General features: G+C 56.2%; 1 protein-coding gene across 1 annotated transcript in view; it reads right to left on the bottom strand.

The window, feature by feature from the left end:
* Nucleotides 1-13,284, bottom strand: part of KCNT1 (potassium sodium-activated channel subfamily T member 1) — a 105,915-nt gene extending 92,631 nt beyond the window's left edge. Inside the window, exon 1 of the mRNA XM_049896617.1 lies at nucleotides 13,172-13,284. Within this exon, the coding sequence (XP_049752574.1) occupies nucleotides 13,172-13,284 (113 nt within the window). The remainder of the gene's footprint in view (nucleotides 1-13,171) is intronic.
* Between the last annotated feature and the right edge of the window lie 303 nt (nucleotides 13,285-13,587).

The raw sequence follows: 13,587 nt of genomic DNA, 5'->3' as shown, positions 1-13,587 counted from the left end.
CCACAAATCAGCACACAATCGCACATCTGGCCATTTCTCCTTCCAAGCAAAGTGAACAACCAGGTGCACTGCTCGGAGTTCTACCCACTGGGAGAATTTCTCTTCACCACTGTCCTTCGGGGAGGTCCCAGAAGGGCTGCAGTCAGCCACTGTCCACTTTGAACTGGTGCCTACATACCGCTCAGAACCATCGGTAAACCAGGCACAAATTTTCTCTTCTTCAGTCAACTGATAGTAAGGAACTCCCCATGAGGCCATACGTGCACTCTGGGAGAAAGAAGGTAATGTGACAGGAGTGGGGACCATGGGTTTTGGGCCACTTCCTCATGCAACTGACTTGTGCCTTCAGGTCCTGCTCGGGACCAATCTCGTATACACCGCTTCATTTAAAGATGGAGCGATGCTGTGCATGTCCAACTTTATGGCTCTGTGGGTCAGACAGCACCCAGTTCATAATGGGCAGCTCAGGCTGCAGAGTGACTTGGTGGCTCATGGTTAAGCATTCAGCCTCTACTAAGGCCCAGTAACAAGTCAAAAGCTGTTTCTCAAGAGGAGAGTAGCTACCCACACTCCTTTTGAGAGGATGGCAGGGCTTTGCTCCAAAATCCTAAGGGTCTGCACTGTGATTCACCAATAAGGGCCTGCCAAAGACTCTAGACAGCATCTCTGTCTGCCACGGGCACTTCAAGAACCACTGGATCAGCCGAATCATGTGGCCCTAGTAGCAGAGCGGTTTGAATGACAGCCTGAACCTGTTGCAGAGCCTTCTCTTGTTCTGGGCTCCACCCAAAACTAGCAGCTTTTCTATTCGCTTGGTAGCACACGCAAATGAGAGATCTGTTGCCATCAAAATTCAAAGAGGCCCACTAGGCATTGTGCCTCCTTTTTAGTTGTGGGAGGAGCCAGAGGCAATAACTTATCCTTCACTTTAGATGGAATATCTTGACATGACCCACATCACTGGACCTCTAGAAATTTCACTGTGGTGGAAGGTGCCTGAATTTTTGTGGGATTAATTTCCCACCCTCTAGCATGCAAATGGAAACCCTGGTGGTGTAGTGGTTAAGTGCTACGGCTGCTAACCAAAAGGTTGGCAGTTTGAATCCGCCAGGCGGTCCTTGGAAACTCTATGGGGCAGCTCTACTCTGTCCTATAGGGTCGCTGTGAGTCGGAATCGACTCCACGGCAGTGGGTTTTTTTTGGTTTAGCATGTAAATGTTTTACCAGTAACTACAGAGTCATTGACACGCTTCCTTACTAGGTCCAGTCAGCATAATGTCATCACTGTAATGGCCCTTCAATTGCATCCTTCAAGTCCTTGGTGGTGGCAGTAATCTCTGCCATCCATCCAGGAACATGGTATTTCTCTTGGTTTACTATTTTCTTAGGTAGGGGCAGTTCTAATGGCTGCCACCTAGCTGTTCCTACCATAATGGCCCTTATTCTATTCATCAGGGATCCAATGTGGTGGTTCTGCCAGTTGCTGAGTATATCTGTTCCAATTTTGCATTCCAGAACTGGGGAAATCACTACAGGATGGATTTGGGGACCCACTGGACCTACTGTGAGATGGACATGAGCCAAGACTACATTAATTACCTGACCTCCATATGCCCCACTCTGACTGGTGGGCCACAGTGACATTTTGGGTCTCCTGGGATTAGTGTCAGCTCAGAGCCAGTACCTGGTAATACCCCCCAAATTTGATTATTTCCTTTTCCAAAATGAATAGTCACTCTCCTAAAAGGCTGTAGATCCCTTTGAGGAAGGCTGAAAGAAAGATTAACAGCATAAATTTTGGGCAGTGCAGTGAGGTCTTTCCTCAAGGGAACCAGGCCTCTCTTTCATTCAAGGGGTTGTGGGCCTGTAAACTGGCTCAAGTCTAGGAATTAATTGAGGGGCCATGACTCTCTATTCTAGTGATTCAAGTTAGACTGCTGTCATGGTTTGAATTATGTCCTCCAAAAATATCTGTCGACTTGGCTAGGTCATGATTCCCAGCATTGTATGACTGTCTACCATTTTGTCATCTGTTGTGATTTCCCTACGTGTCTTAAATTCTACCACTACGATGTAATGAGATGGGTTAGTGGCAGTTATATTGATGAGATCTGCAAGATTAGACAGTGTCTTAAGTCAATCTCTTTTGAGATATAAAAGACAGAAGTGAGCAGAGAGACATGGGGACCTCATACCACCAAAAAAGCAGTGCCAGGAGCAGAGCGTGTCCCTCGGACCTGAGGTTCCTGCTGCGAGATGCTCCCAGAGCAAGGGAAGGCTGATGACAAGGACCTTCCTCCAGAGCCAACAGAGAGAAGACAGTCTTCCCCTGGAGCTGGCATCCTGAATGCAGACTTCTAGCCTACTGGACTTTGAGGGAATAAACTTGTTTGTTAAAGGTATCCACTTGTAGTATTTCTGTTACAGCAGCAATAGATGACTAAGACAAGGGCCATTTACTTGAGCTAAAATTCTTCTGCTTGTACAAATCAAGTAAATATTTCATAGGTTTCCCATCTCTTTCACTCCTAGAGACACCACGACTAAGTAGCCAAGGCCATAAGTGCCTATGAATCAGACTATTCTGATGACTGCTTTGATTCCGCTGTCCATTACGGTAACCACGTCCACCTTGTCTTTGTCAACTGAGTGCCAGCTCTTGGCCCCTAACACCAAGGGGTCCAACCAACCCCATTGTAATTAGGTGTCTTAATTCAGTTAGGGATGTTCCCACTGTCAAATCTGACTTACATAAAACGGCAATCACAGCAGTCTTCAAAGATGCTGGGGCTCCCTTCACAAATTTGCTCCTCACAGTTGTGGTAAAGGGTATGCCCTCTGGGCGCTCCACATGTGGGTCTGCGGGTCTAACCTGATAAATCCACTCTAGCAGGCCAATTTTTCTAAGCCCTTGGATACCTTCTACTACAGTATATGAAGACAGGTCTGGTACTTAACTCTATTTAGTGTAGGCCACTGTGTAATCCACGCTTCAGCAACACAACCAAATAAACTGTTAGATCCTTTCCTAACCTCTCGAGCTGAAACACTGAATGAAGAATCTGTGCTTAGTGGGCCCATATCAGTAAACTCAGACTGCTCCATCTTTATGTTCCTCGCACCTTTATCCCACACCCTTAATAGCCATTCCCACACATATTCCCTGGTTTCTGTTTGTACGTATAAGAAAAGTCAAGCCGTTCTTTTAGAGTGTGGTGTACTTCCTCCTGGGTTACACTTTGTACTTCACTTTTTGGGGTTCACTGGGACTTAAATCTACTTATAGGTCTAGAAGCAAAAATGGGTGGTGGGAGTGGATCCTGGGGTGATTTAGCATAGTCTTGTAAGGCATCTGCCTCAGGGAATGCTCCAGCCAACGCCGCAGGTGATAACTCAGACAAAGACTCTTCAGGTACAGCTGGGTTAAACTCATCAGGTGGATGTGGAAGGGATAATGGTTTCACTGGGGAGGGTGGTTTAGCAGACAAAGATGGAGTAATCTCTTCAGATGGGAGGAAGAGGCTGCTTCTGTTGCCCTGAGCGTTTCCATGGAATTTAGGTGCTTAGTGTCCCCAGCTTCCGGATTATCTGCCCATATGTCCCCATCCCAAGTTTCAGTCACCTACCACCACAGTACTGGAAGTCCTGGCCCACACAATGAGGATGAAAGAAAGAATAAGAGGCATGTCTTAGGCTGGGTTCTCTAGAGGAGGAAAACCAGTGAAGTGTGTGTGAGTGTGTGTGTATATATGTATGTGTATATATATACACATACACGCATACAGATACATATATATGTATTTGTATATATAGACAGAAAAATTTATTTTAAGGAAATGGCTCACACAGTTGTGGAGGCTGGCAAGTCCCAAAACTGTGGGTCTCTTGTCAGGCTGGAGGCTTCTCCTGACTCATGTGTTTGCAGAGGCTGAGGAATCCAAAATCTGCAGGTCAGGTGGCAGGCTGCTGGCTCACAGGGCTGTGGGAATTGGCAAATCCCAAAGTCGACAGGTCAGACAGCAGGCTGCTGGCTCACATCCCAAGAATCGGGGGTCAGAGGATGACGAGTTGGATGCAGGATCCAGAGAGAGCAAGCTTTGCCAGAGCATCCATACATATTGGATGCAGGTCACACCCCCAGGAAACTCCCCTTTCAACTGATTGGCTACTCACGTCAAATCACAAAATGGAGCATGATTACGTAAGAGCTGCCAACCTGCTGAGAACTGCTGCCTAGCCAAGTTGCCACATAACCTTGACCATCACAAGGCATGCACACAGGAAAGGGAGAAACGGGTGGCAATGATTTGCAGTTGGTATAAATATTTACCTAGAAAACCAGGAGAACCAATTGAAAATGATTGAGAACAAATAAAGGCATCTAAAAAAGGGTGAAACACAAACCAAAGGCAAAACAAGAATGAATCAGAAAGCAACACAGGGAAGAAGGACCCTGCTTCCAGCAGCTGCCAAAATGAAAGTGCCTGGACCTACATGTGGCCAGAATGTATAGGACCATTGGTCCCCCAAGAGGGACAAGGCTATGAGTAAGGGGAGGCAGAGGTCATGTTCGTGGGTGCTCGACAATCCACTCTCCAAACAAATGCTCAATCAGCTCCAAACAACAGCACACTGTTTGCTCAAAATTCGGCAAATTGTATCAAAAGCTCCGCTGCAGAGTAAATGTGCCAGAATGGCCCATGTGGGTGTGAGAACCGAGGGACCAGATCTGCCTGGCCCACAGCCATAGAAGCTCGGGGTTTGGCAGAGGGAAAGGCAGATGCGGTGGGAAAGCAAAAGAGCAGCCGAGGGCTCTTGGGCTCTATCAGAACCAAGGGGTGATGGAGGAGGCCCTGTCAGAACCGAGGGGTGATGGAGGAGTCTGTTAGAACCGAGGGGTGATGGAGGATGCTCTGTTAGAACTGAGGGGTGATGGAGGAGGCCCTATCAGAACCGAGGGGTGATGGAGGAGGCTCTGTCAGAACCGAGGGGTGAAGAAGGAGGCTCTCTCAGAACCGAGGGGTGATGGAGGAGGCTCTGTCAGAACCGAGAGGTGATGGAGGAGGCCCTGTCAGAACCGAGGGGTGATGGTGGAGGCCCTATCAGAACTGAGGGGTGATGGAGGAGGCTGTGTCAGAACCGAGGGGTGAAGGAGGAAGCTCTGTCAGAGCCAAGGGGTGAAGGAGGAGGCCCTATCAGAACTGAGGGGTGATGGAGGAGGCCCTATCAGAACTGAGGGGTGATGGAGGAGGCTCTGTCAGAACCGAGGGGTGAAGGAGGAAGCTCTGTCAGAACCGAGGGGTGATGGAGGAAGCTCTGTCAGAACCGAGGGGTGATGGAGGAGGCCCTGTCAGAACTGAGGGGTGATGGAGGAGGCCCTATCAGAACTGAGGGGTGATGGAGGAGGCCCTGTCAGAACCGAGGGGTGATGGAGGAGGCTCTGTCAGAACCGAGGGGTGATGGAGGAGGCCCTGTCAGAACCGAGGGATGAAGGAGGAGGCCCTATCAGAACTGAGGAGTGAAGGAGGAGGCTCTCTTAGAACTGAGGGGTGATGGAGAAGGCCCTATCAGAACCGAGGGGTGAAGAAGAAGGCTCTGTCAGAACCGAGGGGTGAAGAAGGAGGCCCTATCAGAACCGAGGGGTGAAGGAAGAGGCCCTATTGGAACCGAGGGGTGAAGGAAGAGGCTCTGTCAGAACCGAGGGGTGATGGAGGAGGCCCTATCAGAACCAAGGGGTGAAGAAGGAGGCTGTCTCAGAACCGAGGGGTGAAGGAAGAGGCCCTATTGGAACCGAGGGGTGAAGGAAGAGGCTCTGTCAGGACTGAGGGGTAAAGGAGGAGGCTCTGTCAGAACCGAGGGGTGATGGAGGAGGCGCTGTCAGAACCGAGGGGTGATGGAGGAGGCTGTCTCAGAACCAAGGGGTGATGGAGGAGGCTGTGTCAGAACCGAGGGGTGAAGGAGGAGGCTCTGTCAGAGCCTAGGGGTGAAGGAGGAGGCTCTCTCAGAACCAAGGGGTGAACGAGGAGGCTCTGTCAGAGCCAAGGGGTGAAGGAGGAGGCTCTCTCAGAACCGAGGGGTGGAGGAGGAGGCCCTGTCAGAACCGAGGGGTGATGGAGGAGGCCCTGTCAGAACCGAGGGGTGATGGAGGACGCACTGCACACAGCGGGGGACGAGTCTGTAGTGTGGAGGAAGGACAGAGCTTAAGCAGCTTGCCAGATTCCTGAGCCTTGTTACTGTCCCCTTCCATTGGCAGGGCTGACGCTGGAACCCAGGCATCTGGCTCCCAAGCCTTTATTAACTGCTATACCCTATGGCTGTGTGCCTTGCGTTGGAAGAAAAATAAAAGTAGACCCTATTGCTAGAACAAAGTACAAGGCAAACATGTTTAAGCCACTGGAATGGAGAAACCCTCAGAAGGCCTCTTATTTAACACAGAAGAATAAAAGTACTAGAGGAATAGGTTTAGAATGTTTCTACACCAGAAAAAAACAAAAGGCTCCCTCAACAAAAGGAAAGAACAAGCTGTGAACAGGGAGCACATATTTGCAACAGTAACGATGGTCGGAATGCAGCAGGGGGCCTGCACTCCATGGAGAAAAGATGCAGAGGGCAGAAGAGCAGGCAGCTCAAGTTGCGCGCGTGCGTATGTGTGCCTGTGTGTGCATGTGTGTGTGTGTGAGCACGCGTGTACCTGTAGATGTGGACATGTGTGTATGGATGTGGGCACTGTGTGTACATGTGAGCATACAGGTGCGTCTGTGTGTGCATGTGTGTACGTGTGCATGGGAGCATGTGTGGGTGTGCATGTCCCTGCTCACTGCTCACAGGCACTGCCATCGTTGCCCGGGGGCGGGTGGCCGAGTGCAGGGCATGGAGCCCACACAAACTGAACGCTGCCACAGCCCTCTGCTGACCACGGTGAACAAGCTAAATGCTTCCTCTGCACCATAGTTCAGAAGCCAAAGCTGACTAGCCTGCCAGGCACCTGGGCAGGTAGGCGTCCCTGGGGATGTGCCCCTCTCCTGCAGAGAAGGAGCTGTGTGTCACTCACTGCTAGCTCCCGAGATGGGCCAAGTTCCAGAGTGAAAGTGTGAGCTTGGTTCAAACTGGAGCATCATTCAACTGGCACTTGCCACAGCTCTCTCCAGGCACTGACCAGCCCAGAGTGTGGGGGGGCTTGGGTGTGGGGGCCTATGGTCACCCCTGACCTCCTCTGAGCCAGGTACTACCCCCAAGGGTGTGGGGAAGTCAGGAGCCACAGGGGGTGGCAGCTCCCACCCTACCCATCCATCTACCTGTCCACCCACCCACTTTCCCCTCTGGGTTTGGCCAGCCACTCAGGAGCCCCCCTAGTGCCCACAGTCAGGTCACTCGGCATCAGACAGTGATCACTGTCCGGTCATCACAGGCCTGCATTCCCCTTGGTGGTCCTGCCCATGGGTTGCACTGTGCCTCTGCCTGGAGCTGGCCACACTCCACAGCCTGGGCAGACACTCCGAGGCCACATGGACCACACGCCAGGTCTTACCCCAGGCCACAGGTGATGCTACAGTCAGCACCAACCCTGCAGCCTGGTGCCCCGGCCACCTGAGAATGGGGAGCATGCAGGGAGCCACATCCACCAGGACAGACACTTGAGGTGGGGGCAGACCATCCCCCCTGCTACCGGTAAGGGCTTAAGGCTGCATCTTGAAACGGCACCACACACCTGCCCAGAGGCCCCAGAGCACCAGGTGGGTTCTGTGCTGGCTGTGGGGGGAGCACCTAGGGGCCAAGCGGGGGGCGTGGGGACCCAGAAGTGGCCCCGCCCACCCTCACCTGGGTGCAGGGGCTCCCATTCAAGCTTCTCATTACAGCAACAGGCTGTTCACAACTCAGCCCCAGAGGCCTCCCCGCACATGGCTACCCCAGGAGGCAGCACCAGCCAGAGTCCACTACAGTCAGCCCTGCATTGCTGCACTGCACCTTCCCTCCCCCACCCCCACCTTAAACCCTCCCCAAGGCCTTTCATGCCCGTCCTGCCTGACCCTGCCTCTGTACAATACGGGGGTCACCTTTCCAGCAGGACACCTGGTTAGGCCACTCGACCACTGGAAGCCTCCATGCCCCGCCACCCGGGTCTCAGCCCCTCTTCCTCTGTACTGCAGGCAGGCATCTCCCATCACACAGTGTGTGGGGCCCCAGACCCCTGGGCTGGGCCTTCATCCCGAGATCAGGCACCTGTGGAGAGGCGACCCCTGGCTCCCTGGGCCCTCTCAGCCAGCACCTAACCACCACCCCAGGTCTGGTCCGTGTCCCAGCACCACACCTCCAGCCTCTTTCTGCAGGTGTTGAAGAAACCCCAGGCAGAGACCAGCTGACCTCCCAGCTCCAGGTGAAGGCAACACCCTCCGTGGCTGCCCTGGGCCCCCAGGCCTCCTGGACCCCCTGCCCCACCACCCAGCAGGACTAGTGGCCACTCTTCAGAGCCAGAAACAGTGGCTCCCAGACCAGTGCTGGCTGAGGCCCCAGTGCGTGGGTCAGCGTCACTGGCCAATGGGGTGCTGAGTGAGCCCCGAGAACTGGTAAGTGGATGTGGCCCAACCTCCGGCCTCACCGCCCATACAGGGCAGCGTGACCACAGCCAGGGTGACCGTGAGAGTGACTCCTGCCTGACCTACCTGTCCAGGTGAGGCTCACCTGCCCAAGGAAAAAGGCCCAGTCACCGGACCCTGGGAGGGAGAGACAGCTGAGAGTACCAATTACAGATTGAATTGTGTCCCCAAAAAGTATGTGTTGTAAGTTCTAACCCCCATACCTGTGGTTATAATCCCATCTGGGAATGGGTTTTCCTTTTTATTTTAATAAGACGGTATTAACGTAGAGTGTGTCTTAAATCCATCTCTTCTGAGGCAGAAGAGAGTAGATCGAGCACCAAGCAAGCAAGCAAGCGGAGACTGGGAAGACAGATGCCAAGCCAAGTGAGATCTCCTAGGAATCAGGAAACGGAAGCTGAGAAGACAAGACCTTCCCCCAGAGCCCAGAGAGAGAGAAAGCCTTCCCTTGGAGCTGGCGCCCTGAATTTGGATTTTAGCCTCCTAAGGTGTGAGAGAATAAATTTCTATTTGTTGAAACCGCCCACGTATGGTACTTCACTAGGTAACTAGGATGGCTCCCAGGCAGCCATCACAGGGTGGCACCGAGCTCCACGCGTTGGCTCCAAACTTACCCAGCCTTTTTTCGCACGCTTTTCCTGTTGTTGGTGATGACCACGCCGGTTTCTGAGGGGCCTCACCCAGCCTTTGTGTCCCCCATCTTCTGCGGCTCCTCTGCCTCTGCTCTGTGAGGCCAGCGTCTCTTCTGGCTCCCCCTTGCCCGCCCATCCTTCCTGTTCTGGGGCAGCCTTCCCCCAGCTTCAGAAAGCTGGCTGTTTCTCACCCAGTCCCCATCTCTGTGAACTTTTAAACTTGACTGCTGCTCTTCCAGCCTCACCTCCCCAGGCCTGTCCCAGCCCTGGCCCAACTCCAGCCTCTCTGGCTCTGTCCCAAGTTCCACAGGTCCACGGGCTTCAGGTGAACTTGTGTTTCAGGGACTTAACCACACACACAGGCAGGAGGGTGCCCAAGACACTTTTCGAACACCGTGTGTCATGAGGAGCACTTGCCCCACGCCCAGCACCCAGCTGGCGTGCAGGAGATGAGGGGGTGAGCCCAGCCATGTGGTGCTGCACCCCACCCAGCAACGGTGGTGCAGCCTGCCGGCCCCCCTTCACACCCTCTTCCTAACTCATGGAGGACATCCCAGTACACAGGCTGGCTGGGCCCTCGTGGGCTCTCTCACATGCCCACACACTGTGCACACAGGGTCAGACACATGTGGGACACAGGCTTGCACACATGCAGCAGCTAACACCCTCCACCCACTTGGGTCCAGGATCTGCTCAGACAACGGTCCCATTCCCAGAAACCCTGGGTTGCCTAGGGCTGCAGTACTGGTGCCCCGAGCACCAGCTGAGCCTGGGGCAGGTGCACACATCCCTGGCACCTGGGAGAGCCAAACAAGTAGTCTAGGAAAGGGTTATGACTCAGTCATAAAGCTCCCAGGAGAGAGGTGTCGCTAGCACAAAACCTGACTTCTCCTGCACCGGGGTGTCCTAGACAACATCATGAGTTCATCAAGACCAGACACAGCCAAAACCCCCATGGCCAACATGCGAAGTTGCGACCTGGGTCCCTTCTCACCCACCTCTGCCTCCTGAGCTGGTGCCGGAGCCACCTCCGGCCAAAAGGCAGACCCAAGTCCCCTCAAGCCACTCCATCTGGAAGCTATCGGCCATCCCTCCTGCTGACCCCTGCAAGCCCTTTCCCTGGGGCTGGACACTTTCTTCTATCCTGAAGGCACTGCTTCCTAATATGGGCAGTGAGGAGGAGGCCAGCGGGGCCCCCCAGCAGGCCTGGAGGATCCCATAAGGACCCTAGAGAGCTGGGCTGTGGGAATAGGCAATTTCAGGAAAGGGTGCGCCAGGGCACTGACAAGTGTACTGGGCAGGGGGTGGGCAAAGCATGGGGCAGCTGCCTCCCCCGACGGCAACTGTCCCCTCCTGGGCAGAGGGGGCAGCTAGGCCAGCCACCCCCCACCCACAGCAACTGTTCCCTCCTGGGCAGAGGCATCTGGACCTGGAGAGGAGCAGGCAGAGACGGGCAGTGCCCAGGGACCCCAAGGAGTGGTGGAGCCTGGGACCTCCAGGGACTTAGAGGAGGCCAGAAGGGCCAGGGTGAAGTCTCCGGAACTCCAAGAGCCAAAAGGGTCTCCCAGGGACCCCACTGCTCTGCTGCCTGGCCTGGGGCTGGCCCTGGTGGGGGACAGGTCTGGGGTGTGGGTAGCTCACTGGGGGTGGCCGCAGGTGTCCAGCACCTCTTCTTCCTGAATAGCAAAACTTTGGCTAGCGCTACCAACACCTGTGAGTGACAGAGACCTGCCCCAGGTCTGGGAGGGTGTAGAGCCAGGCATTGATGCCCCTGAAGAGCCAGGCGGCCTCACAAAACTCCCCCCACGGGCTCCTCTCCTGGAGAAGGGTCTTCAAACCTAAATCCTGTCCTAGAGCTGCCAGCTGGGATCCTCATGTAGGAGTACCCCAGCCCAGCCAAGCCCACTCAAAGGCAATCAACTCCCCCAGCCCCTCTATAGATGGGCCCACTGCCACAAGGCTGGGGTGGGCAGCGAGGGGCCCTTTCCAACAGTTCTTCCTCCTGGGGGGCCCCCACTTGCTCGCCACCCACTGGTGCTCCTCCCTTAAAGAGCCCAACCCTCCCACCCTGCTTCCTGGACCAGGGCTGGAGGCTGCTGGATGGCCCGAGTGCAGCAGGGCCCTTGCCCCTGGCTTCAGACCCTTGTCCCCAGGCTACAGTTCCACTCCTGTCCTTGTTCACCATAACTGTGGGGCCTCAGGACCACCTCTCAGCTTCTCCAGGGCTCCCTGGCATGGAACACCCCTGCTGGGCTAGGGCTGGCCTTCAATAGTGCCTGGCCCTCCATAGGCAAAGGCTACCTTCTTCCAGGATGGGGCCCTCTATGCTCCTCCATGCTCAGTAACTGGACATCCAGGCAGAAGGGCCTTGGGGATTTTTGCCCACCCTCACCTTTTCTGGGGGGTCCTCACCCCGCCTGACCTTCCCTGGGTGGGTACTCATCCAGGCAACCTTCCCTGGGGGGTGTCCTCACCCAACCAGACCTTCCCTGGGGGGTCCTAACCCATACGATCTTCCCTGGGAAGGAGGCTCACCCAGCCTGACCTTCCCTGGGGGGTCCTCACCCAGCCTGACCTTCCCTGGGGGGTGGGGGTCCTCACCGACCTAGACCTCTCCTCTGATCCCAGCAGTGGCTCTAGTCACCTGGAAGGACACTAGGGCCCCCATTGTGACCACAATGTCTGCAAGGACAGAGGCCACCTCTGTGCAGCTGGGGGAGGGGTGGGAGCCAGGCAGGCTGAGGCCAAGGGTGGGGAGGACCCAGTCCCTAGGCCTGGGCTGAAGCTTCAGCTGCCTGGAGGCAGGCAAGCGGGATCAATGCCCCAGGGCACCTGAGAGGAGGGCGAGGTGGGGGAGGGGCTGGGTCCCAGGGGCTGCAGAATCACAGGAGCTTTCGTGGCCCCATTTACTCCGTGCCTGACCCCATCACGTGGGGGATCCCTCCAGGCAGCTCTGGTGGGAGGGACCAGCCTGTGCCCACTTTATGGGGTTGACTCGGTTTCCCAGGCACCGCTGAGTGACGTGTGCACTCAGACACTGCTCCTCAACCCCGCGGTACCCCCCATGGATGCTAGGCCGGGGTGGGGGGGAAGAGCCCCGCTGAGTCACCTCTCCCCACCCCATGTATGAGCTAGAACCCCTGCCTCCTAAGCCTGGTACTCTCACCAGAAATGGCCCTTAAACACCACGCTCCAATCCTCTCCCCGTTTATACGGGGAAAACTGAGTCCCACAGAGGAAATGACCAGCCCCAGCACCGGCCTCCCAGCCCACCTGCACCCCAACCTCAACTGGGGCTCCCTGCGCAGAAGCCACGTCTCTTCCTAGGGAGGGTTGCCCGAAAACCCGCTGCTGTGGCGGGACCGCCACCCTGCGCCCCACTTGGGTCCTGCTCTGCCACCTCCAGGCCCGAGTACCGGAGACGGCCCCGTCCCCAGCCTGTGTGGGGCGCTAGAGGTCGGAGGCCTGGCGCAGCACCCCGGGTCCACACCGCCGCCTCCTCACGCCGGACCGCGCTTCCCCCCGCGCCTGGGGGGTGCTCTGCACCCAGCATCTAAAAATGGCCGCGCTGGGGGCCACCTTTGCCTCATGGCGCTGACTGACCCACACCGGCCTGCGCGGCCTGGGAACCTGCTGGGCAGTCAGTGAGCGTCCTTTCTCGGGTCCCGCCCTGATGGGACACCCCAGTATCCCCCTAGTGATCAAGAGGGCGCTCCAGGCCGGGAGGGGGTAGAGTGTCCTGGGGGCTCGGGGTGTCCTGGGGACGGCATCTCCCGAGGGCGAGGGTCCTGGGGGCAGGGGACGCTGGGGGCAGGGGTTTTGGGAGTGGAGTTCCTGGGGGACCGGCTGTCCTGGGGGCAGGGGTTTGGGGGCGGGTGGCTCTGGGGGGTAGGGCTAGCCCGGATGGGGTCTCCCCGAGGTGGGGGAGGGCGCAGTCGACAGTACCTGGGGGTACATCGGCAGTCGTCGAACTCGAAGCTCCGGTTGGTGTAGCCGGCGCCGCGCGTCTCGTTGGTGCAGACACCCCCCAGGCTGCGCGCCCCGTCGGGGAGCGGCATGGGGCTGGGGATGCGGTCCGCGCGCTCGCCGCTCCCTCCGGCTTTGCGCGCAGAGGTCCGCGGTGGCTCTGGACCCGGAGCCAAGCGAGAAACGAGCCGGGAGCGACAGGCGACTTGTTTCCTCGCTTACCCCTCCCGCCTCCAGTCCCCCGACCCGCTCGCGTTTGTCTTCCCGGGAAAGGAAAGCCGAGTGCTCCGCCGGGCTCGAGGGCCTGTCCGGGCGCGCCTCCTGCCGGCCCCGCCGGGAACCGCGGCCGCGCGGGGCCCAGACCCCGGACGCGCCAGGGTCCGAGTGCATACCCA

Source organism: Elephas maximus, chromosome 9 (genome assembly GCF_024166365.1).
Source record: "Elephas maximus indicus isolate mEleMax1 chromosome 9, mEleMax1 primary haplotype, whole genome shotgun sequence".
NCBI classification, from domain to species: domain Eukaryota; kingdom Metazoa; phylum Chordata; class Mammalia; order Proboscidea; family Elephantidae; genus Elephas; species Elephas maximus.
This window is presented reverse-complemented; position numbering and strand designations above follow the sequence as displayed.